This window comes from Muscardinus avellanarius (assembly GCF_963383645.1).
Source record: "Muscardinus avellanarius genome assembly, chromosome: Y".
Taxonomy (NCBI): domain Eukaryota; kingdom Metazoa; phylum Chordata; class Mammalia; order Rodentia; family Gliridae; genus Muscardinus; species Muscardinus avellanarius.
Window position 1 is genome coordinate 8,309,030 of NC_137809.1, and position 22,736 is coordinate 8,331,765.

General features: G+C 39.8%; 2 protein-coding genes across 2 annotated transcripts in view; one reads left to right on the plus strand and one right to left on the minus strand.

The window, feature by feature from the left end:
- LOC308279535 (F-box-like/WD repeat-containing protein TBL1XR1) overlaps positions 1-22,736 on the minus strand; it is a gene marked incomplete at both ends in the record, with an annotated part of 935,328 nt that overhangs the window by 84,114 nt on the left and 828,478 nt on the right.
- The window catches only part of LOC308279546 (protein Shroom2-like), a gene marked incomplete at both ends in the record, with an annotated part of 142,826 nt that overhangs the window by 36,398 nt on the left and 83,692 nt on the right, over positions 1-22,736 (plus strand). Inside the window, 1 exon segment of the mRNA XM_080719675.1 lies at positions 12,609-12,760. Within this exon segment, the coding sequence (XP_080575801.1) occupies positions 12,609-12,760 (152 nt within the window).

Below are 22,736 nucleotides of genomic sequence, written 5' to 3' on the forward strand. Positions count from 1 at the left end.
CTTAAGGGCTAGGGTCCCAGGAGGGGGAGAGTTCCATTTTCGGCTCTCCAGCATGTAGGTCAACATGCTACTTTTTCTTTCTCTTCTCTATTTCCTAAATAGTGTAGGGGACAAAAAGGGACTTTGAACCTCCTCCTGGCTTACTAAAGGGCTCAGTTGTGGCCAGTAATTTTATAATAAAGATGTGTTAAAGCTGCATCAAGCTGCCGATTATTTTAAATTTTCTATTAAAAAAACTTGAGTTGAATAAGAAAAAGAACCTCCACCATTTAGTAACATTAATGGTGACCACAAAGGGACATGTGTCTCAATAATTTTTATGGGACTTTTTAGTCCAGTGGTTCAGTGGCAGCAGCAGCTTCAGCTCTGGCTGTAGAGCTGTTGAGCTTAAAAACAACTATAGAGCAGCCTTTGCACCACTGCATCTCTGAAAGTAACTTCCAGGGCATCTTACCAGTGGTCCTAGTACCACTGCACCCCAAAAGATATGTACCTTCCTGGAGCAATAAGGAGTTCTCCCAGAATGACCATGATTATTCTGGTTTTGGGGGACTCCCAAGGAACTAACCTGTGATCTAATTTTATCTAATCCCTAGATAAAATGTAAACCTCTCAAAAAGCTTTCCAGACCATCATAAAACTTAGGCCACTATGAGATGTGATTGAATACAATATGCATTGCCGTTAGTTTTATTTCTTTGTCAGGAAAAGTGTTTTAAGGCACTAGTGATGTTTACCTAATGTCTTAACTTTCTATGGAAATCTGTAATTCAGTTATTAAGTTGGATGAATGTAAAATGTGAGTAATACTTTGAAATACTCTTAACTTTATAAGGTCTAAAGTAACACTTGAGTCTATTAAGTCGGTTCCTAAATTGTTGCTATAAGAACAACATTATAAACATTATAAAATAAATTACAACATTATAAAATAGTATTACTTTGGTTACATTGTATGTAGGAACAAGAGATACATGTGGAAAGTGTATGAGTGTAAAAAATTTTTGGTAGAAAAAGGATAAAAAGGAAGAAAATTTTCATTAAGAATTTTGCATAAAGATTGTCCCAAATGAAAAAGAAAGACTAGTCTCACTAAACTACTAATGGCCTTGCTAAGTTGCTGAGGCTGGTCTCAAGCCTGTGGTCTTCTTATCTCAGTCTCTCAAGTACTGGGATCACAGGTATGTACCACAATGCCCAGCTCTGCCAATTTTGTCTTTACTGTGGAAAAACTTCATGTAGAGTAATGATGAGATTAGTCACCTTGACCCTCCGCAGCTTAGCAAGACCCTGTTTCAAAATAAAGACTAGCCAGGCATAGTGGCTCACGCTTGTAATCACAGTATTTGAGAGGCTAAGACAGGATTGTAATTCGAGGATAGCCTCAACTACTTAGGCCCTTTGCAACTCAGTGAGACCCTGTTTCAAAATAAAAAATAAAGAATGGGCTGTGGGTGTAGCTGGGAGGTAGAATGCCCCTGGGTTTCATCTCCAGGGTCAAATAAATAAATAGATAATAAAAATATAGGGATGGGGATATAAGGTAGAATGCTCCTGGGTGCAATCCCCAGCACCACACACATACAAATAAAAAAAGATTAGCCACCTGTGCTGGGTCCAATCACAGTGATTATCTTCCCATGCTCCTCCTCACACAAAAGGGTGTGCACAGGACTCAGTGCTCAGTCACACTTGAGCTTCTTGCCTGGTGCCTTATCCTCTGCAGTTCTGTGCAGTATCCTCCCTGATCTTCATTTTCAAGTGGTCATTCATTGCACTTTCTGTTTGCAAAGTCTTTTAATCTCTACTGCAAGGTGTAAGTGGCCATGCTCCCTACTTTTCCACTGTGTCATGATTCTTTTCAGTGTGTGGCTGGTTCCTGAGGGGCTCTTTTGTTTTAGTGTGACTTTATCCTTAATTGTCTGTATTCTATTTTCAGGAAATATGAAAAACTTTGTTCCAGAAAAAACTTCCATTATCTGTTTTTGTTCTTGTGTCCTCCCCATACCCACCACTCTTTCCAAAGAAAACATTTTCATAAGAACAATGAGAATCAGGTGTGATGCATGCCTGTCATCACAGTTTTGGAGAGGCAGACAAGAGGATCACAGGTTTGAGGCCAGCCTCAGTAATTTGGCAAAACCCTATTTCAAAATAAGAAATAATGCTGGGTGTGATGGTGCACAATTGTAATCCTGCGCTTGGGAGGCTGAGACAGGAGGATCGCGCAGGTTCGAAGCCAGCCTCAGCTATTTAGTGAGGCTCTCAGCAACTTAGTGAGACCCTGTTTCCAAATAAAGTATAAAATAGGTTTTGGAGTATAGTCTGGGGATAGAAAGCCCCTGTGTTCCACCCCCAGGACCACTATAAATGAACGAATGAATTAATTAATTAATAAGAAATAAGAAGGGCTGGGGTTATTGCTTAGAGGTAGAATGTCCCTGGGTTTAATCCCCAGTAAAGAAAGGAATAAAGGAAGGAAGAAGGGAAAACAGCAGACTGAATTTGGCAGGAGGGGTGAGGGAAGGACGGTCAGACTGGGGATGTTTTCAGATGTAGAATTTCCTGGGTTTGAGCCTAGGACCACAAATTTTAAAAAGATTATTTTCAAAATGTTTTCTTTCCTACTCTCCCCACAATACAAAACATATCCTAGAGATACTTTCTCTTGGCTAGGCATCCAGTGGTGGTGGTTGGGACCAGGGAGAGGGACTACCTTGTCTTGTAAACCAAAATATACATTTGCTAGGAAGTGTGGGTGGAATGTTGTTGAGGTAGCAGGTGGGTGCTTTGGTTATTAGGAGAGGACCTGGTAGGATCTCTGTAGATGAAAACTACTATGATAACATCTTTTCCTAGTAAAGGTGGAAGAGCACTTAGAAGGCAGCACTTTGTGAAAGTCTCCCAGGACTTATTATAAAGGTGTGTGTGGAACTGAAACTGAGAAACCCACCTGTTATGCTAAGTAACACACAAGGAATGTGGCTACTGCAAAAATTGTCCCAAGACCCTGCAACTCACCAGGCATCATGGTGGTGGTTGTTTTGTTTTGTTTGTTTCAATACTAGGGATTACATTCTACTTCTGAGCCACATTCCGAAGCCCTGCTTTTTTTTTTTTTTTTTTTTGAAACAAGCTTCCACTAAGTTGCTGAGGCTGCCCCTGCCTCCCTCAGCTCAGCCAATTTGTGATTATCCTTTCTCAGCCTCCCAAGTACTGGGATTACATGCATGCATCATTACACCTGGTTTATATTTTATATTGAAACAGTGTCTTTTTAAATTGCTGAGAGTTTTATGAACCTACAGTCCTCCTGTCTCAGCCTCCCAAGTACAAGGATTACAGACATGTGCCACCATGCCTGGCCAATATCTTTTTACCTCAAGCTTTTCTTTAAATTCTTGAATTCAAAGGTGTAAGGACCCAGTTGTAAAGCTTAAGACTGACATCACTCCTAAACTGGGACAAAATAGTTTTCTTGTTTTTAGATTCTTTTATTGTGGTAAGATACACATAACATAAAATTGATACGTAGCTTTGCAATTGAGACTTTGAGGTTAAAGAAGTTTTCCTCAGATTGACTATGGCATACAGTCTGAGAGGTATGAACTTTCAAACTATATCATTGGACTGAAACTAGCCGTTTTCCCACCACTGGGTTTCTTTGCAGTTTGTAAAACTTTTAAGGGTAAAATAGGAGTTGGCAGACTTCCGTGGAACAAGCCAAGAAGTAAATATTTTTGGCTTTATGAGACAAAAGACTGCCCTGTAGCAATATGTAAATGAGTGGCTGTGGCCTCATGCCAGTGAAACTGTATTTCCAATAATGCACAACAGACTGAATTTGGATCTCTGGCCATAGTTTGTCAATATCTTGTGTAGAGAATAGGCGTGCCAGCTGGGTTCATTGCTATGGAGTTCTAGTACCAATGTGTAAAAGAATATGGTTGGAGATTTAAAGATCAGGCTTTCTCAGAGTAAAAGTTGTTTCTTTTTTCTTTTGTGATACTGTTAGTGATAGAACCCAGTGTCTTGCACACACTAGGCGAGTGCTCTACAACTGACCTCTATCCCACTTTCAAGTTTTTTTGTTTGTTTTTTGTTCTTTTTTGGTGATACTGGGGTTCCTGGAAACCCTTCTACCTCCAGGCTACACTCCCAGCACCTATTTTTATACTTTTTTATTTGAAAACAGGGTCTCTTAAGCCAGTGAGGCAGCATCGAACCTGCGTGATCCTCCTGTCTCCGCCTCCCAAGCACGGGAATTACAAGTGTGCACCACCACGCCCAGCTCCACTTTCAAGTTTTTAAGGAGTTCTTTAAGACATATTCAAAGCAGACTACATTTAGTACTGAGTACTAAGTTTCCTTTGCTTTTTTTATTCTTGTGGTACTTGGATTGAATCCAGGGACATTCTACGTGTGATTTAGATCCCCAATCCTTTTTACTTTTTGTTTTGAAATGAGGTCTTGCTAGATTGCTGAGAGTCTTGCTAAGTTACTGAGGCCAGTCTTGGAACTGTGATCTTCTTATCTCAGCCTCCCAATTACTGAGTTTACAGGCATGTACCACTGTGCCTGACTCTTGAGTAGTAAATACTGTAATATAAACTGCATGGTATAATAATGTGTTTAAGGACTTTTAGAAAAAACATACTTGTTAGCAAGGATGTGGAGAACTTGGGACCTTCATGTTCAGTTGGTATAACAATTGCTTTGAAACACTGGTGACCACAGGGGCCAGCAATTCTATTTGTAGGTATATACTAGACAGGAATGAAGATAAAGACAAAAATGTTTCCACACAAAAACTTGTGAACCAATGTGCATACCAGCATTGTGCATAAAAACTGAAAATAGAAACAACTCAAAAGTTCACTAATTGATGAAATGATAGAAAAAATGTGGCCCACTTTATATCATAGAATATTTTTTACCCATGAAAAGGAATGAGTAGTTGGGCATAGTGGCACACACGTAATTCCAGTACTTGAGAAGCTGAGACAGTGTGATGTAAGTTTAAGGTCATTCTCAGTAATTTAGCAAGACTGTTAGCAACCTAGGGAGAACCAATTTCAAAAAAAAAAAAAAAATACGAAGATGGCGACGGAGGAAAGCGGCACTTACAAGTCCCGCTAACAATCCAACTCTACTACCTCAAAACCAGCGCCTTTCAGAGCCAGAAAACACCACAGCAAAGAAATAAAAACGGTAAATACAAGGGACAGAGAAAAAGGGCTGGAAAAACAAGTCACCGGAAAAAAACCAGCCCAAAGTGCCGCGCCCGCGCGGTGCGGAGCAGCCGGAGCAGCCGGAGCGGCCAGAGCCGCAGCGCGGATTGGGGGGAGCCGCGGGGCGGAGCGGCCTGAGCAGCTGGAGCAGCCAGAGCCGCGGCGCGGAACGGCCGGAGCGGCCAGAGTGGCCAGACCCGCGGTACAGAGCAGCTGGAGTCGCAGCTCCGAGCAGCTGAGCAGAGCAGCCAGAGCAGCCGAGCGGAGCGGCCAGAACAGCCGGAGTAGTCAGAGCTGCAGCGCGGATTGGCTGGAGCGGCGGCGCGGAGTGGCCGGAGCCGCGGAGTGGAGCGGCTGGAGCAGCCAGAGCAGAGTGGCCAGAACAGCTGAGCGGAGCGGCCAGAGCAGCCGGAGCAGCCAGAGTCGCATCGTGGAATGGCCAGAGCGGCCGGAGTGGCCAGACCCACGGTGCAGAGCAGCCAGAGCCACGGTGCAGAGCGGCCGGAGCAGCCAGAGCGGCCAGAACCATGGTGCGGAGCAGCCAGAGCCGGGGCACAGAGCGGCCGGAGCGGCGCGGCCTACATCTCCCCTAGCAACACCAGGCTCCAGAGAGGAGGGAGACTCGACTCAAAACAGACCTCAAATCCAGAGAGGAGGTACTCTGGCCTCGCGGCCTAGGATGCAGAAGCAGCATCTTACTGCTGGCGGCAGCGGCGAGTTCACCGGACAGCCCTAGACCAACCCACTCAACCAGCCACCAGGCGCCTGAGAGGAGGGGTGGACAGCGAGCCGAGGTGAGCAGGTGCTGAACAGCCGGGCGGCAGTCAGCAGTTTTGTTGGTGCAGGGAACATCTAAAGCTCTCAAGGGCTGGGCGCAGCACAACTGGCAAGGACTCAGAGCAGAGATCAAAACCAGAGAAGAAATACGCCGCATCACGGCCGAGGGTGTGGCAGTGGTGCCATATTGCCAGTGGCGGCAGCAGCGAATCCACCGAGTTCACTACAGCTCCATCAGCGCACTCAACAACCGTGGGTCAAATTGCGGCCCCTAGGGGAGAAATCCCAGTACTGCACTCCCAGGGACTTGCGCAGATAGTCTCCCTGGGTCAGAGATTTTAGCAGTGCAGCCCAGTGGGGGAGTGGCAGTGGCAGAGATATCATACCATAGTCACAACTCCCCACTGGAGAACGCCTAACTTGGCACCCCCCATGGTCTAAGCAGCCTTGATTGACTCCCTGGGTCTGAGACTTTGTGATACAACACAGTAAAGGAGTAGTGGTGACTGAGATACCATAGACTAGAGATCCAGAGCATCTTAAGTGAACTCGTAGTGAATCAGGGAAGAACCCAGAGAAGGAACAAACTTCCAAAATCATGGGAAAGAGAAATAACAATGGAGCAGTGAATGCCAACAACACCACAACATCAGAATCTGATAACACAGAAACCCAAAGATCTCTAGAAGATCAAATTAGGAAAATAACTTTAGAAATAATAGAGGACTTTCGAAAAGAATTTAGAGAGAGTCAGAAAGAGATAAAGGATGCAATTAATGAAGTAAAGGCCTCAATTCAAAGTATAAACAACAGATTAGACCACATGGAGAATAGAATCTCGCTTCTTGAAGATGATCATTCTAAAAATGAACGCATAGTTTCTAATTTAGAAAAAAAAAAACCTGACAGCAGGAATCTGACATTAAAGAAATATGGGCCCATTTCAAGAGAGCTAACCTAAGAATAATTGGAATAGAGGAGGGAAAAGAAGGTGAAACCAAAGGGATCAACAATCTCTTCAAGGAAGTAATAGCAGAACATTTTCCAAACATAGAGCAAGAGGTCGATACACAGGTCCAGGAAACTTACAGAACTCCCTTTAGACAGGATCAGAGAAGAGGATCCCCACGCCACATAATTGTCAAAATGACTAATGTGGAAGCCAAGCAGAGAATCTTAAAGGCAACAAAAACAAAAGGCCATGTGACATACAGAGGCAAACCAATTAGAATCACTCTAGACTTCCCAAACCAAGTTATGAAAGCCAGAAGGGCTTGGAGTAACATATTCCAAACTCTGAAAGAAAACAACTTCCAGCCAAAAATTTCCTACCCAGCAAAACTATCCATCAAATTAGATGGGAAAATAAGAAGCTCCCATGACAAACAGCAACTGAAGGAATTTATGTCTTCAAAACCAGCGCTAGTAAAAATACTCAAGGAGATTAACTGCAAAGAGGGAATGGGTAATTCACGCCAGAACCAAAGAAACAAGAATTCCCATCCAGCAGACAACTAAGCAAAGAAGAATAAACAGTATCTCAAACAGAAATAAGATCTTAACATGTTGGGAATTAAAAATTATCTCTCTATAATCACACTGAATGTAAACGGCCTCAACTCCCCAATAAAAAGACATAAAGTGGCAAAATGGATTAAAAGCCAGAATCCATCCATCTGCTGCTTACAAGAAACACACCTCACAAGTAAAGATAGGAACAAACTCAAGGTAAAGGGCTGGAGCAAGGTAATCCATGCTAATGGTACTCGAAGACAAGCAGGAGTAGCAACTATGATATCAGACAAGTTAGACTTCAAACCCAAACTTATTAGAAGAGACAAAGAAGGTCACATTTTACTGGTAAAAGGAATAGTCCAGCAAGAGGAAATAACAATAATCAACATCTATGCCCCTAACATAGGGGCAGCTACTTTCATAAATCAAACTCTTTGTGACATGAAGCCACACATAAATCCCAACACAATAATACTGGGAGACTTCAACACACCACTCACAATACTAGACCGATCTTCTAGACAAAGGGTCAGTAAAGATGTCTCAGAACTAAAGAACACCATTAACCAAATGGACCTTTTGGACACATATAGAATATTTCACCGAACTACAGCAGAGTTTACTTTTTTCTCAGCTGCTCATGGAACCTTCTCCAAAATAGATCACATCCTGGGACACTAAATGAGCACTAGCAAATTTAAAAAATGTTACATACTTCCCTGTGTCATTTCAGACCATAATGGAATGAAACTAGAAATCAACTATAAGAAGACCCAGAGAAACCACATAAACATGTGGAGACTGAACACCACACTTCTGAATGAAGAATGGGTCATAGAAGATGTAAGAGGTGAAATCAAGAAATTTTTAGAAACAAATGAAAATAAAGAAACAACATATCAAAACCTCTGGGACACTTTGAAGGCAGTATTAAGAGGAAAATTTATAGCAATGAGTGCTCACATAAGAAAAACAGAAAATCTTCAAATAAATAGCCTTATGACACACCTCAAAGCCCTTGAAAAGCAGGAACAATTGAACCCCAAAGCCATCAGAAGACGGGTAATTATTAAAATTAGAGCAGAAATTAACGAAATAGAGAATAAAAAAACAATACAGAAATCAACAAAACCAAAAGCTGGTTTCTTGAAAAAATTAACAAGATTGATAAACCACTAGCCAACCTAACTAAAAAAAAGAGAGAATCAACCCAAATTATGAAGATAAGGGATGAAAAAGGAGACATTACTACTGACAGTGTAGAAATCCAGAGGATGATCAGAAACTACTTTGAAAAACTATACTCCAACAAAATGGAAAATCTGGAGGAAATCGACAACTTCCTAGATAAATACAACCTTCCTAAACTGAGTCAAGAAGATATAGAACACTTAAACCAACCAATAACAATCAAAGAGATTGAAATAGCAATAAAGAACTTACCATCAAAGAAAAGCCCAGGACCAGATGGTTTCCCAAGTGAATTCTATAAAACCTTTATAGGAGAACTAATCCCAATACTACTCAAACTATTTCGGGAAATAGAAAAAACCGGGACTCTCCCAAATACATTCTATGAAGCCAACATCACACTAATACCCAAACCGAATAAAGACAGTTCAAGGAAGGAAAACTACAGGCCTATATCTCTGATGAACTTGGATGCAAAACTATTAAACAAAATACTAGCAACACGCATTCAAAACCACATCAAGAAAATCATTCACCATGACCAGGTAGGGTTCATCCCAGGGATGCAAGGCTGGTTCAATATACGAAAAACAATCCATGTAATTCATCATATAAACAGAATCAAAGACAAAAACCACATGATCATCTCAATAGATGCTGAAAAAGCATTTGATAAAATTCAACATCCATTTATGATAAAAACACTGCAGAGAATTGGAATAGAAGGAACCTATCTCAACATTATTAAGGCAATCTACAATAAGCCCACTGCCAACATCATATTAAATGGGGAAAAACTTCAAGAATTTCCCCTAAAAACTGGAATGAGACAAGGATGTCCACTATCACCACTTCTCTTCAATATAGTACTAGAGACTCTAGCCAGAGCAATAAGGCAAGAAAAGGAAATCAAAGGAGTACAAATAGGAAAAGAAGAACTTAAGCTTTCACTATTTGCAGATGACATGATACTATATTTAGAAAACCCAACAAACTCAACCAAAAGGCTTATAGAACTGATCAACAAATTCAGCAAGGTATCTGGATACAAAATCAACCTTAAAAAGTCAGAAGCTTTCCTGTACACCAACCATAAATCCACTGAAAAAGAAATTCAGAAAACACTTCCACTCAGGATCTCCCACAAAAAAATAAAATACCTAGGAATAAACTTGACCAAGGAAGTAAAAGATCTCTACAAAGAAAATTATAAAACACTGAAAAAAGAAATCGAAGAAGATCTTAGAAGATGGAAAGACCTTCCATGTTCATGGATTGGCAGAATTAATATCATTAAAATGGCCATCCTCCCAAAAGTGATCTACAGATTTAATGCAATGCCCATTAAACTACCAAGATCATTCTCAACACACATAGAAAAATCAGTCCTTAAATTTATCTGGAATAACAAAAAGCCCAGAATAGCCAAGATAGTTCTCAGCAACAAAAACCACGCAGGAGGAATCACAATACCTGACTTTAAACTATACTACAAAGCCATTGTAATAAAAACAGCATGGTACTGGCAAAAGAACAGATATATAGACCAATGGAGCAGAATAGAAGACCCAGAAACAAGTCCACACACTTTCAGCCAATTGATTTTTGACAAAGGGGCCAAAAACATACACTGGAAAAAAGATAGCCTCATCAACAAATGGTGTTGGCAAAACTGGTTAACCATATGCAGAAAATTGGATGTTAATCCCACTTTTTCACCCTGTACAAAAGTCAACTCACGATGGATCAAAGACTTGGAAATTAAACCAGAGACCTTGAAGCTCCTTGAAGAGGGCATAGGTCCAACACTACAACACATAGGCACAGACAAACATTTCCTCAACAAGACCCCAAAGGCACAACAAATTAAAAGGAGAATCAATACATGGGATTGCATGAAACTGAAGAGCTTCTGTTCAGCAAAGGAAACTATCAAGAACCTCAATCAAGAGCCAACAGAATGGGAGAAGATTTTTGCCACCTACACCACTGATAGAGGACTAATATCTAGAATATACAGAGAACTCAAGAAACTCAACACTAAGAAAACAAAGCATCCAATAACAAAATGGGAAAATGAACTAAATAGACACTTCACAAAAGAAGAAATTCAAATGGCCAATAAATGCATGAAAAAATGCTCAACATCACTGGCAATCAGAGAGATGCAAATCAAAACTACCCTGAGATTCCACCTAACTCCAACTAGAATGGCCATCATTCAAAACACAAACAACAACAGATGCTGGCGAGGATGTGGAGAAGTGGGAACTCTAAGACATTGTTGGTGGGATTGCAAATTAGTGCAACCACTTTGGAAAACAGTATGGAGAATCCTCAGAAGAATGGGAACAAATCTTCCATTTGATCCAGCAATACCAGTGTTGGGTATCTACCCAAAAGAAAAGAAACCAAACTACCAAACTAATGCATGTGTATCTATGTTCATAGCTGCACAATTCACCATAGCCAAACTATGGAACCAGCCAAGATGTCCATCAACAGATGAATGGATTACAAAATTGTGGGATATGTACACCATGGAATTTTACTCAGCCATCAAAAAAAACTCAATTACATCATTTTCAGGGAAATGGATGGAACTGGAGGACATTATGCTAAGTGAGATTAGTCAGGCACAAAAAATAAGAAATCAGATGCTTTCCCTAATATGTGAGAGTTAGGGAGAAATGGGTCATAGGAGGAACTCTTGGAAGAGGATCAGTAACTTTTAACTCTGTTTACATTGTCTTTGGATATACAATATTTTTTTATTTTTTAGGGAGTTTATTTACTCTTTTGTTGCCTGTGCCATTGAAATCATATCCAAGAAATCACTTCCAATTTCAATGTTGTGAGGTTTTATGACCCAGATTTTCTTCTAAAAGCTTATAGTATTAAGATTTATATTTAGGTCTTTTATCTATTTTGAGTTAATATTTGTATATGTGTTAGGTAAGGGTCCAATTTTATTCTTTTTCATTTATTATTATTTTTCAACAATATTTAGTTAAAAGACTAGTATTTCCTCCACCAAAAGTTCATGGAAACCTTGTCAAAAATAACTTGACAATGTATGGAAGAATTTATCTCTAGGCTTTTATTTAGCTCCAATGGTTTATATATCTGCCTTTAGAACAGTACTACACTGTTTCAATTATTGTAGCTTTATATGGTTTGAAATCAGAAAACATACATCTTCTAGCTTTGTTCTTCTTTGAGACTGTTTTGGGTATCTAGAGTCCATATTCCATATCAGGATAGATTTTTTCTGAAAAATAAATAAATAAATGTATGATAGTTTCACCTAAAAAAAAAAAAAGAAAAAAATATTCTCCGGTAAGAAAGAAAGCAAAAAGAAATATTGAAACATTATCTTTAAGTCATCAAAAGTTTGGTACCAGACAAATGAAACTGTTATGTGAGATTATCAATGTTAATATTGTATAAATTGCTATAATACTAGATGTCAACCAGTAAGCCAAGCATGGGAAGGAGGGATGGGGAGGGAATGGGGTGGGGATCGTGGTAGGGGCTAACTGGGCGAGATGTGCATGTATGTCTACAAAAGTATTTTCTTTATACCACTATGATGTATGAATACATTGCACCAATAAAAAATAAATTAAAAAAATAATAATAAAAAAAAGGCCTCAACTGGAAAAAAAAAATACAATAGGGCTGGCATGTAGTTCTGAGGTTGAAGCCCTTAGGTTCAATTCTAGTAAACATACACACACACACACACACACACACACACACACACACACACACACACACGCTACAGTTTGAATGAACCTTGAGCTATGGGTGCCCTGAGCTTATCACCTTGGGACTTTGCTAGGAACAGCTTGCTCATTGTAGAGGCTGAAGGAATGTGCTTCTCTGTTGCAGATTGAAGAACGGGGTAAAGCTGCAGCTGTAGACAAGCTACTGGTCGGAGATGAGATCATTGCCATCAATGACATCAGCCTGTCAGGCTTTAGAGAGGAAGCCATTTTCCTGGTGAAAGGGTCCCACAAGGCCCTGAAGCTGGTGGTCAAAAGGTGAGATCTGTGCCTCCTCCACATTCACCAAGACAGATACAAGTGATCAGAACATCAAATTGGGGTTGACACCTGTCATCCCAGTATTCAGGAGGCTGAGACAGGAAGTTTGAAAGTTGGAAGCTAGCCTCAGTCATTTAGTGAGGTGTGGTGGCAAATGCCTATAATCCCAGTACTTGGGAGCCTTGTCTAGGAGAATTTCAGGTTTGAAACCAGCCTTAGCACTTAGTGAGAATCTCAGCAACTTAAGGAGACACTGTTTTCAAATAAAAAATAAGATTGGAGGTGTAGTTGGAGATAGACTGCCCCTAGATTCAATTCCCAGCACACACACACAGACAAATCTAGTTAATAAAAGGGCCCTTCATAAGTAATTCATATCCTTATCCACAAACACATAAATATCATAGATTGGACCACTTTGAAGCATGACCAGTGATAGATTGGGTAACTCAGCTATTGGGTTGACCAATTGCAATGACCTGCCTACTCCAGTTGCCTAAGAAGTGTTGGCGATGTGGGGTACATACTCCTCTATTTAAACCATGCACAGCCAGGTCTTGTAAACATTTAAATGGTAGTGTAGCCACAGACTTCTCTCTACCTGGCAGCAGCTGCTCCCATCTTTTATTCACTAGGTTCATTCTCTCTTGGTGTGCACAGACATGGGGTCTAGGTGACTGGGATAGGATAGTAGCAGGCCAGTCCAAAAAGCAGGTGATCTCCTGTTTCCTGGAGCACAAATGTAATGTGCAACAGGGCTGCAAGGCCTTAACACCAATGAGTCATATCACACATAATTTATGCCTTTCCACAATGCCACAAGTTTGTTCAACACTCAAGGGTTATACATGTAGGAACTTATGAGGGAACTCTCTAAGTGAAATTAAGACAAGTTTTAAGTTCAGATGCTGCATGGATGTTTTGCCAAAGTCAATTGGCAATGAGTTAGCATCAAACAAATCACTTCATGCTAGCAAATCTAACAATTTGGTAGAACAAGCATATTAAACAATTTTATACTGTAGGTTGGTGGTTATGGTAAGTATTTCTAAATTCTCTAAGCACTTGAAAAGCTCATTGCCATTTTAGTACTGTTGTTGTTGTTGTTGTGTGTGTGTGTGTGTGTGTGTGTGTGTGTGAAAACTGAGGATACAGCAAGTTTTACACAGGACCAACATCCTGACCTTTCTGCGTTCTCTTCCAATATTGTTTTTATTTTTTTATTGGTGCACTGTATTCATACATCATAATGGGGTAAAAAAAAACAACTGCTGTAGACATACATGCACACATCACCCAGTTAGCCCCTACCGAACCCCTACTCCATTCCCTCCCCATCTCTCCTTCCCATGCTTGGCTTAGTGGTTGACATCTAAGATTATAGCAATTTATCCAAAATTAACAATGATAATCTTACATAATAGATTCATTTGTCTCATATCAAGCTTTTGATCATTTAGAAATAACATTTCAATATTTCTTTTTTTAATTTTTTATTGGTCCATTATATTCATACATCATATTGGGGTAAAAAAAACTTGTGTGTACATACATGTACACATCACTGATTTAACCCCTACCCAATTCCCACCCCATTCCCTCCACATCCCTCCTTCCTTTGCTTGGCTTAGTGGTTGACTTCAATATGTTTAAGTACATTGTGCGTTTTAGAGATTTCCTCTTCTCTCCTCCTTTCTCCTCCTTTAGGTTGTCTTGTTTGCTCCTCTATAGGATTTCCTTTTTCATCTAGAGTTCCTCCTATGACCCATTTCTCCTTAGCTCTTACATATTAGGGAAAGCATCTGATTTCTTATTTTTTGTGTTTGACTAATCTCACTTAGCATAATGTCCTTCAGTTCCATCCATTTCCCTGAAAATGATGTAATTGAGTTGTTTTTTTTTTTTTTTTTGATGGCTGAGTAAAATTCCATTGTGTACATATCGCACAATTTTGTAATCCATTCATCTGTTGATGGACATCTTGGCTGGTTCCATAGTTTGGCTATGGTGAATTGTGCAGCTATGAACATGGATACAGATGCATTAGTTTGGTAGTTTGGTTTCCTATCTTTTGGGTAGATACCCAACATGGTATTGCAGGATCAAATGGTAGGTTTGTTCCCATTCTTCTGAGGATTCTCCACACTGTTTTCCAAAGTGGTTGCACTAATTTGCAATCCCACCAACAATGTCTTAGAGTTCCCACTTCTCCACATCCTCGCCAGCATCTATTGTTGTTTGTATTTTGAATGATTGCCATTCTAGTTGGAGTTAGGTGGAATCTCAGGGTAGTTTTGATTTGCATCTCTCTGATTGCCAGTGATGTTGAGCATTTTTTCATGCATTTATTGGCCATTTCAATTTCTTCTTTTGTGAAGTGTCTATTTAGTTCATTTTCCCATTTTGTTATTGGATGCTTTGTTTTCTTAATGTTAAGTTTCTTGAGTTCTCTGTATATTCTAGGTATTAGTCCTCTATCAAAGAAGTAGGTGGCAAAAATCTTCTCCCATTCTGTTGGCTCTTGGTTGAGGATCCTGACAGTTTCCTTTGCTGAACAGAAGCTCTTCAGTTTCATGCAATTTCATGTATTGATTCACCTTTTAATTTGTTGTGCCTTTGGGGTCTTGTTGAGAAAGTGTTTGTCTGTGCCTATGTGTTGCAGTGTTGGACCTATGCCCTTTTCAAGGAGCTTCAAGGTCTCTGGTTTGATTTCCAAGTCTTTGATCCATCTCGAATTGACTCTTGTACAGGGTGAGAAATTGGGATTAATTTCCAATTTTCGGCACATGTTTAACCAGTTTTGCCAACACCATTTGTTAAAGAGGCTATCTTTTTTCCAGTGTATGTTTTTGGCCCCTTTGTCAAAAATCAATTGGCTGAAAGCGTGTGGATTTGTTTCTGGGTCTTCTATTCTGCTCCATTGGTATATGTATCTGTTTTTGTGCCAGTGCCATGCTGTTTTTATTATGATGGCTTTGTAGTATACTTTAAAGTCAGATATTGTGATTCCTCCTGCGTGGTTTTTGTTGCTGAGAACTTCCTTGGCTATTCTGGGCTTTTTGTTATTCCAGATAAATGTAAGAACTGATTTTTCTATGTGTGTTGAGAATGATCTTGGTAGTTTAATGGGCATGGCATTAAATCTGTAGATCACTTTTGGAAGGATGGCCATTTTAATGATATTAATTCTGCCAATCCATGAACATGGAAGATCCTTCCATCTTCTAAGATCTTCGATTTCTTTTTTCAGTGTATTATAATTTTTTTTGTAGAGGTCTTTTACCTCCTTGATTAAATTTATTCCTAAGTATTTTATTTTTTTTGTGTGAGAACCTGAGTGGAAGTGTTTTCTGAATTTCTTTTCAGTGGATTTATGGTTGGTGTACAGGAAAGCTTCTGATTTAAGATTGATTTTGTATCCAGATACTTTGTTGAATTTGTTAATCAAATCTATAAATCTTTTGGTTGAGATTGTTGGATTTTCTAAATATAGTATCATGTCATCTGCAAATAGTGAAAGTTTGAGTTCTTTTCTTATTTGTACTTTTTTGATATCCTTTTCTTGCTTTATTGCTCTGGCTAGCATCTCTAGAACTATATTAAAGAGAAGTGGTGATAATGGACATCCTTGTCTCATTCCTGTTTGTAGGGAGAATTCTTGAAGTTTTTCCCCATTTAATATGAAGTTGGTGGTGGGCTTATTGTAGATTGCCTTAATAATGTTGAAATATGTTCCTTCTATTCAAGTTTTGTGCAGTGTTTTTATCATAAATGGATGTTGAATTTTATTAAATGTTTTTTAGCATCTATTGAAATGATCATGTGATTTTTGTCTTTGATTCTGTTTATATGATGCATTACATGGATTGATTTTCATATATTGAACCACCTTGCATCCCTGGGATGAACCCTACCTGGTCATGGTGAATGATTTTCTTGATGTGGTTTTGAATGCGTGTTGCTAGTATTTTGTTTAATAGTTTTGCATCCAAGTTCATCAGAGATATTGGCCTGTGGTTTTCCTACCTTGAACTATCTTTATTCTGTTTGGGTAGTAGTGTGATGTTGGCTTCATAGAATGTATTTGGCAGAGCCTCAGTTTTTTCTATTTCCCAAAATAGTTTGAGGAGTATTGGGGTTAGCTCTTCTATAAAGGTTTTATAGCATTCACTTGGGAAACCATCTGGTCCTGGGCTTTTCTTTGATGGTAAGCTCTTTATTGCTTTTTCAATCTCTTTGATTGTTATTGGTTGGTTTAAGTGTTCTATATCTTCTTGACTCAGTTTAGGAATGTTGTATTTATATAGGAAGTTGTCAATTTCCTCCAGATTTTCCATTTTGTTGGAGTATAGTTTTTCAAAGTAGTTTCTGATCATCCTCTGGATTTCTACACTGTCAGTAGTAATGTCTCCTTTTTCATCCCTTATCTTCATAGTTTGGGTTGATTCTCTCTTTTTTTTAGTTAGGTTGGCTAGTGATTTATCTATCTTGTTAATTTTTTCAAGAAACCAGCTTTTGGTTTTGTTTATTTTCTGTATTGTTCTTTTATTCTCTATTTTGTTAATTTCTGCTCTAATTTTAATAATCTCCTGTCTTCTATTGGCTTTGGGGTCAATTGTTTCTGCTTTTCAAGGGCTCTGATGTGTTTTGTTAGGTTATTTATTTGAAGATTTTCTGTTTTTCTTATGTGAGCACTCAGTGCTATAAATTTTCCTCTGAATACTGCCTTCAAAGTGTCCCAGAGGTTTTGATATGTTGTATCTTTATATTCATTTGTTTCTAGAAATTTCTTGATTTCACCTCTTACATCTTCTAACATTCATTCTTTATTCAGAAGTGTGTTATTCAGTCTCCACATGTTTATGTTGTTTTTCTCGATCTTCTTATAGTTGATTTCTAGTTTCATTCCATTATGGTCTGAAATGACACAGGGAAATATGTAACATTTTTTAAATTTGCTAGTGCTCATTTTGTGTCCCAGAATGTGATCTATTTTGGAGAAGGTTCTATGAACAGCTGAGAAAAATGTAAACTCTGCTGTAGTTGGGTGAGATATTCTATATGTGTCCAACAGGTCCATTTGGTTAATGGTGTTCTTTATTTCTGAGGCATCTTTGCTGACCTTTTGTCTGGAAGATTGGTCGAATGTTGTGAGAGGTGTGTTGAAGTCTCCCAGTATTTTTATATTGGGATTTATGTGTGACTTCATGTCACAAAGAGTTTGATTTATGAAAGTAGCTGCCCCTATGTTTGGGGCATAGATGTTGATTATTGTTATTTCCTCTTGCTGGATTATTCCTTTTACCAGTAAAATATGACCTTCTTTGTCTCTTCTAATAAGTTTGGGTTTGAAGTCTACCTTGTCTGATATCATAGTTGCTACTCCTGCTTGCCTTCAAGTTCCGTTAGTATGTATTACCTTGCTCCAGCCCTTTACCTTGAGTTTGTTCCTATCTTTACTTGTAAGGTGTGTGTCTTATAAGCAGCAGATGATGGATTCTGGTTTTTAATCCATTTTGCCACTTTATGTCTTTTTATTGGGGATTTGAGGCCATTTACATTCAGTGTGATTATTGATAGATAATTTTTAATTCCTAACATGTTAAGATTTTATTTCCATTTGAGATACTGTTTATTCTTCTTTGCTTAGTTGTCTGCTGGATGGGAAATCTTGTTTCTTTATTTCTGGTGTGTTTTACCTATTTCATCTTTGTAGTTAATCTCCTTGAGTATTTTCTCTAGCGCTGGTTTTGAAGACATAAATTCCTTCAGTTTCTGTTTGTCATGGAAGCTTCTTATTTCCCCATCTAATTGAATGATAGTTTTGCTGGGTAGGAAATTTTTGGTTGGAAGTTGTTTTCTTTCAGAGTTTGGAATATGTTACTTCAAGCCCTTCTGGATTTCATGACTTGGTTTGGGAAGTGTGGAGTGATTCAAATTGGTTTGCCTCTGAATGTCATTTGGCCCTTTGTTTTTGTTGCCTTTAAGATTCTCTGCTTGGCTTCCACATTGGTCATTTTGACAATTATGTGGCGTGGGGAACTTCTTCTCTGATCATGTCTAAAGGGAGTTCTATAAGTTTCCTGGACCTGTGTATCAATCTCTTGCTCTATGTTTGGAAAATTTTCTGCTGTTACTTCCTTGAAGAGATTATTGATCCCTTTGGTTTCACCTTCTTTTCAATCCTGTATTCCGATTATTCTTAGGTTAGCTCTCTTAAAATGGACCCATATTTCTTCAATGTCAAATTCCTGCTGTTGGATTTTTTTTTCTAAATTAGAAACTGTGTGTTCATTTTTGGAGTGATCATCTTCTAGGAGCGAGATTCTATTCTCCATGTGGTCTAGTCAATTGTTTATAGTTTGAAATGAGGCCTTTACTTCAATGATTGCATCTTTCATTTCTTTTAGACGGTCTCTAATTCTCCTTCAAGGTCCTGTATTATTTCTACAGTTATTTTCCTGATTTGATCTTCTAGAGATATCTGAATTTCTCTGTTATTAGGTTCTGATATTATGGGGTTATGGGCATTCATTGCTCTATTGTTATTCCTCTTTCCCATGATTTCGGAAGTTTATGCCTTCTCTGGGTTCTTCCCTGAGTCACTACGACTTCACTTAAGGTGCTCTGGATCTTGAGTCTGTGGTATCTCAGTCACCACTACTTCTTTACTGGGTTGTATCACAAAGTCTCAGACCCAGGGAGTCAATTGAGGCTGCTTAAGACCATGGGGTTGACAGGCTGGATGTTCTCCCATGGGGAGCTGCGACTAGGGTGTGATATCTCTGCCACCGCCACTCCCCCACTGGCTTGAACTTCAAAATTTCAGACCTAGGGAGACTATCAAAGCTGTGCAAGTCCCTTGCGGTGCAGTATTGGGATTTCTCCTCTAGGGGTCACAATATGACTCACGTTTGTTGAGTTCAATGACCTGTAGCTGTTGTGGACTCGGTGAACTCGCTGCTGCCACCACTGGCAATATGGCACCACTGTCATGCCCTTGATCATGAGGCTGGTGTATTTCTGGTTTGGGGCTCAGCTCTGAGTCCCTGAAGGATGTGCTAAGCCCATCCCCTGGGAGCTTTAGACACTACTTGCCCCGAAAAAACTCCTGAATTATACCCGGCTGTTCCGGAGCTGCTCACCTCAGCTTGCTATCCACTCCTCCTCTCTGGAGCCTGGTGGGTTGTTGAGTGCATTGAACTGGAGCCATCCCATAGATTCGCCGCTGCCCTTGGCAGTATGGCATTGCTGTTACGTTCTCGGTCATGAGGCCGGTGTATCTCCTCTCTGATTTTGAGCTCTGTTCTGAGTCTCCCTCATCTCTGGAGCCTGGTGCTGCGAGGGAAGATGGTGCCGGTGCAGCTCTGTGCTGTGGCTCCAGCCACGGCACTGCGGGCTGGTTTCTTTTCTTGTATCTGGTTGTTCTTCTAGCCCTCTTTATCTCTGTCCCTTGTATTTATAGTTTTTATTTCTCTGCTGATGATATTTTTGGCTATGAAAGGCGCTGGAGTTGTGGGCATTCATTGCTCTATTGTTTTTCCTCCTCCCCATGATTTCAGAATTTTGTGCTTTCCCTGGGTCACTACGACTTCACTTAGGGTGCTCTGTATCTTGAGTCTGTGGTAATCTCATCTGCCACTACTCTTTTACTGGGTTGTATGGCAAAGTCTCAGACCCAGGGAGTTATTCATGGCCGCATGAGACTGTGGGGGTGCTGGGGTGGGCATTTTCTCATTGGGAGCTGCTACTAGGGTGTGGTATTTCTGCCACCACTACTCCTTCACCAGGTTGGACTGCAAAATCTCAGACCAGGGAGATTATCAAAGCTGTGCAAGTCCCTGGGAGTGCAGTACAGGGATTTCTTCTTTAGGGGCCACACTTTTACTCACGGTTATTGTACACGCTGATCAGGAGCTGTCGCAGGGCGTGGTGAACTCTCTGTCGCTGCTGGCAATACGGCACCGCTGCCACACCCTCAGCTGTGAGGCTGGCACTGCTGGCAATATGGCGCTGCTACCACACCCTTGGCTGTGAGGCTGGTGTATTTCTTTTCTAGTTTTGAGCTCCGTTTTGAGTCCCTGGAAGGTGTGATAAGCTTGACCACAGGGAGTTTTAGGCATTCTTTGCACTGCAAGAACTGCTGAATTACACCCCAATGATCCATAGCTGCTCACTTCAGCTCCTTGTTTACCTTTCCTCTCTGGAGCCTGGTGCTGTGAGGGAAATGGTGCTGGTGTGGCTCTGCTACCGCATTCTGGGCTTGATTTCTTTTCTGGTCTCTGGCTGTTCTTCTAGTATTTTATTCTCTGTCTCTTGTGTTTACATTTTTTATTTCTCTGTTGCTAGTGTTTTCTGGTTATGAAAAGTTCTGATTTTGTGGCAATAGAGATCAAGTTTTAGCAGGGCTCGTAAATGCTGCTTTTCTCAGTTGCCATCTTCCCGGAAGTCCCCAATATTGTTTTTATTAAATAAAATCAGGAGAAAAAGAAAAATTACATAGATCAAATTTATTTTGGGGTTGCTTCTGGTTGGGTTTAGACTTAGTGCATGACTTAAATAATTTAATCAGATGACTCTAAATCATGTAATTCTAAATCAAGTAGAGAGTAAATCTGTGTGTGTGTGTGTGTGTGTGTGTGTGTGTGTGTATGTGTTACTAGGGATGGGACCTTGGGGGCTTTCTACCTCCAAGATATGCCTTCAGACCTTTTTAATGTTGTTATTGTTGTTGTTGTTGTTGTTGTTATTATTATTATTATTATTATTATTATTATTATTATTATCATTATTTTACTTTGAAGCAGGGTCTTACTAGGTTGCTGAAAGACTAAGTTGGTGAGGCCAAGGCTGAGACTGGCAGTGTACCTGTGATCCTATTTCAACCTCCTAAGTACTAGGATTACAAGTGTATACTATCATACCCAGCTCTAGGTGATGATTGTTATTTTTTCAGTGTCTTGGCCTTGTGCATACTGGACAAGTACTACTGAGCCACTTTTCCAGTGGTTATTTTTATTTTTTTATTTAAATTTTTAAATTTTGAAATAGTGTCTTGCTAAGTTGCTGAGGCTGGCTTCTAGCCTGAGATACTCCTGTCTCAGCCTTCCAAGTACTGGGATTACAGACATGTGTTACCCTGCTAAGTATGTCTTTATTCTTAAGGGTTAGACCAATTTTATCAGTTGTTAATTGTCAGGGCTATTTATAATTAGACAAATGGTTGCACGTTTAAATGTCTTGAGTTTTTTTGCTAACAAATTTGTACTGTGGAAAGGTAGCTGAGAAGTTGTATTAGGACCTTTTTTAGCCAGTTAGATGCTTTGGGTAGATCATGGGTTATTTGGATTCTGAGGAGTGGGCCTTTCTTTTTCTTTACTTTTTGACATTAATACATGTATAAAAATGAACTTCATAAGCTGGAAATGGTGGTGCACACCTGTCATCTGAGTTCTTGGGAGGCTGAGAAAAGAGGCAGAGGTTCAAAACCAGCCTCAGTAACTCAATGAGACTCTCAGATTTTTTTTTTTAATGGGACTGGGAGTGTTGCTTAAAGGTAGAATAAAGAAGAAAATGGAAGGATGGAAAACAAAAGGAAAATAAATGAACTTCATTGGGTCTGTTTCAACTCTAGATCCTGCATGAGTTCATTTCATGATATTCCTCTGACAGTCTATTTTTATTTTTCCAGAGTTTAAAGCAGTTCCAACCAGCAACATAAGCCCTCCTACTAGGGAAAGAATAGAAGGGAAACCCTGCTGGGTGTAGAGGACTCCAAAGCTTTCAATCTGTGTGAATGCTGCTGTTTTCACCACTGCTTTGTTGTCTTCTCTGAGTTTCAGCTCCTGAGGCCATTTAAGATTTTTTAACTCTGTGTGTGTGTGTGTGTGTGTGTGTGTGTGTGTGTGTGTGTGTGTGTGTGTGTTCATTAAGGCAGGAGTTACTTGACTTTTATCCAGAGCACTATAGTGTA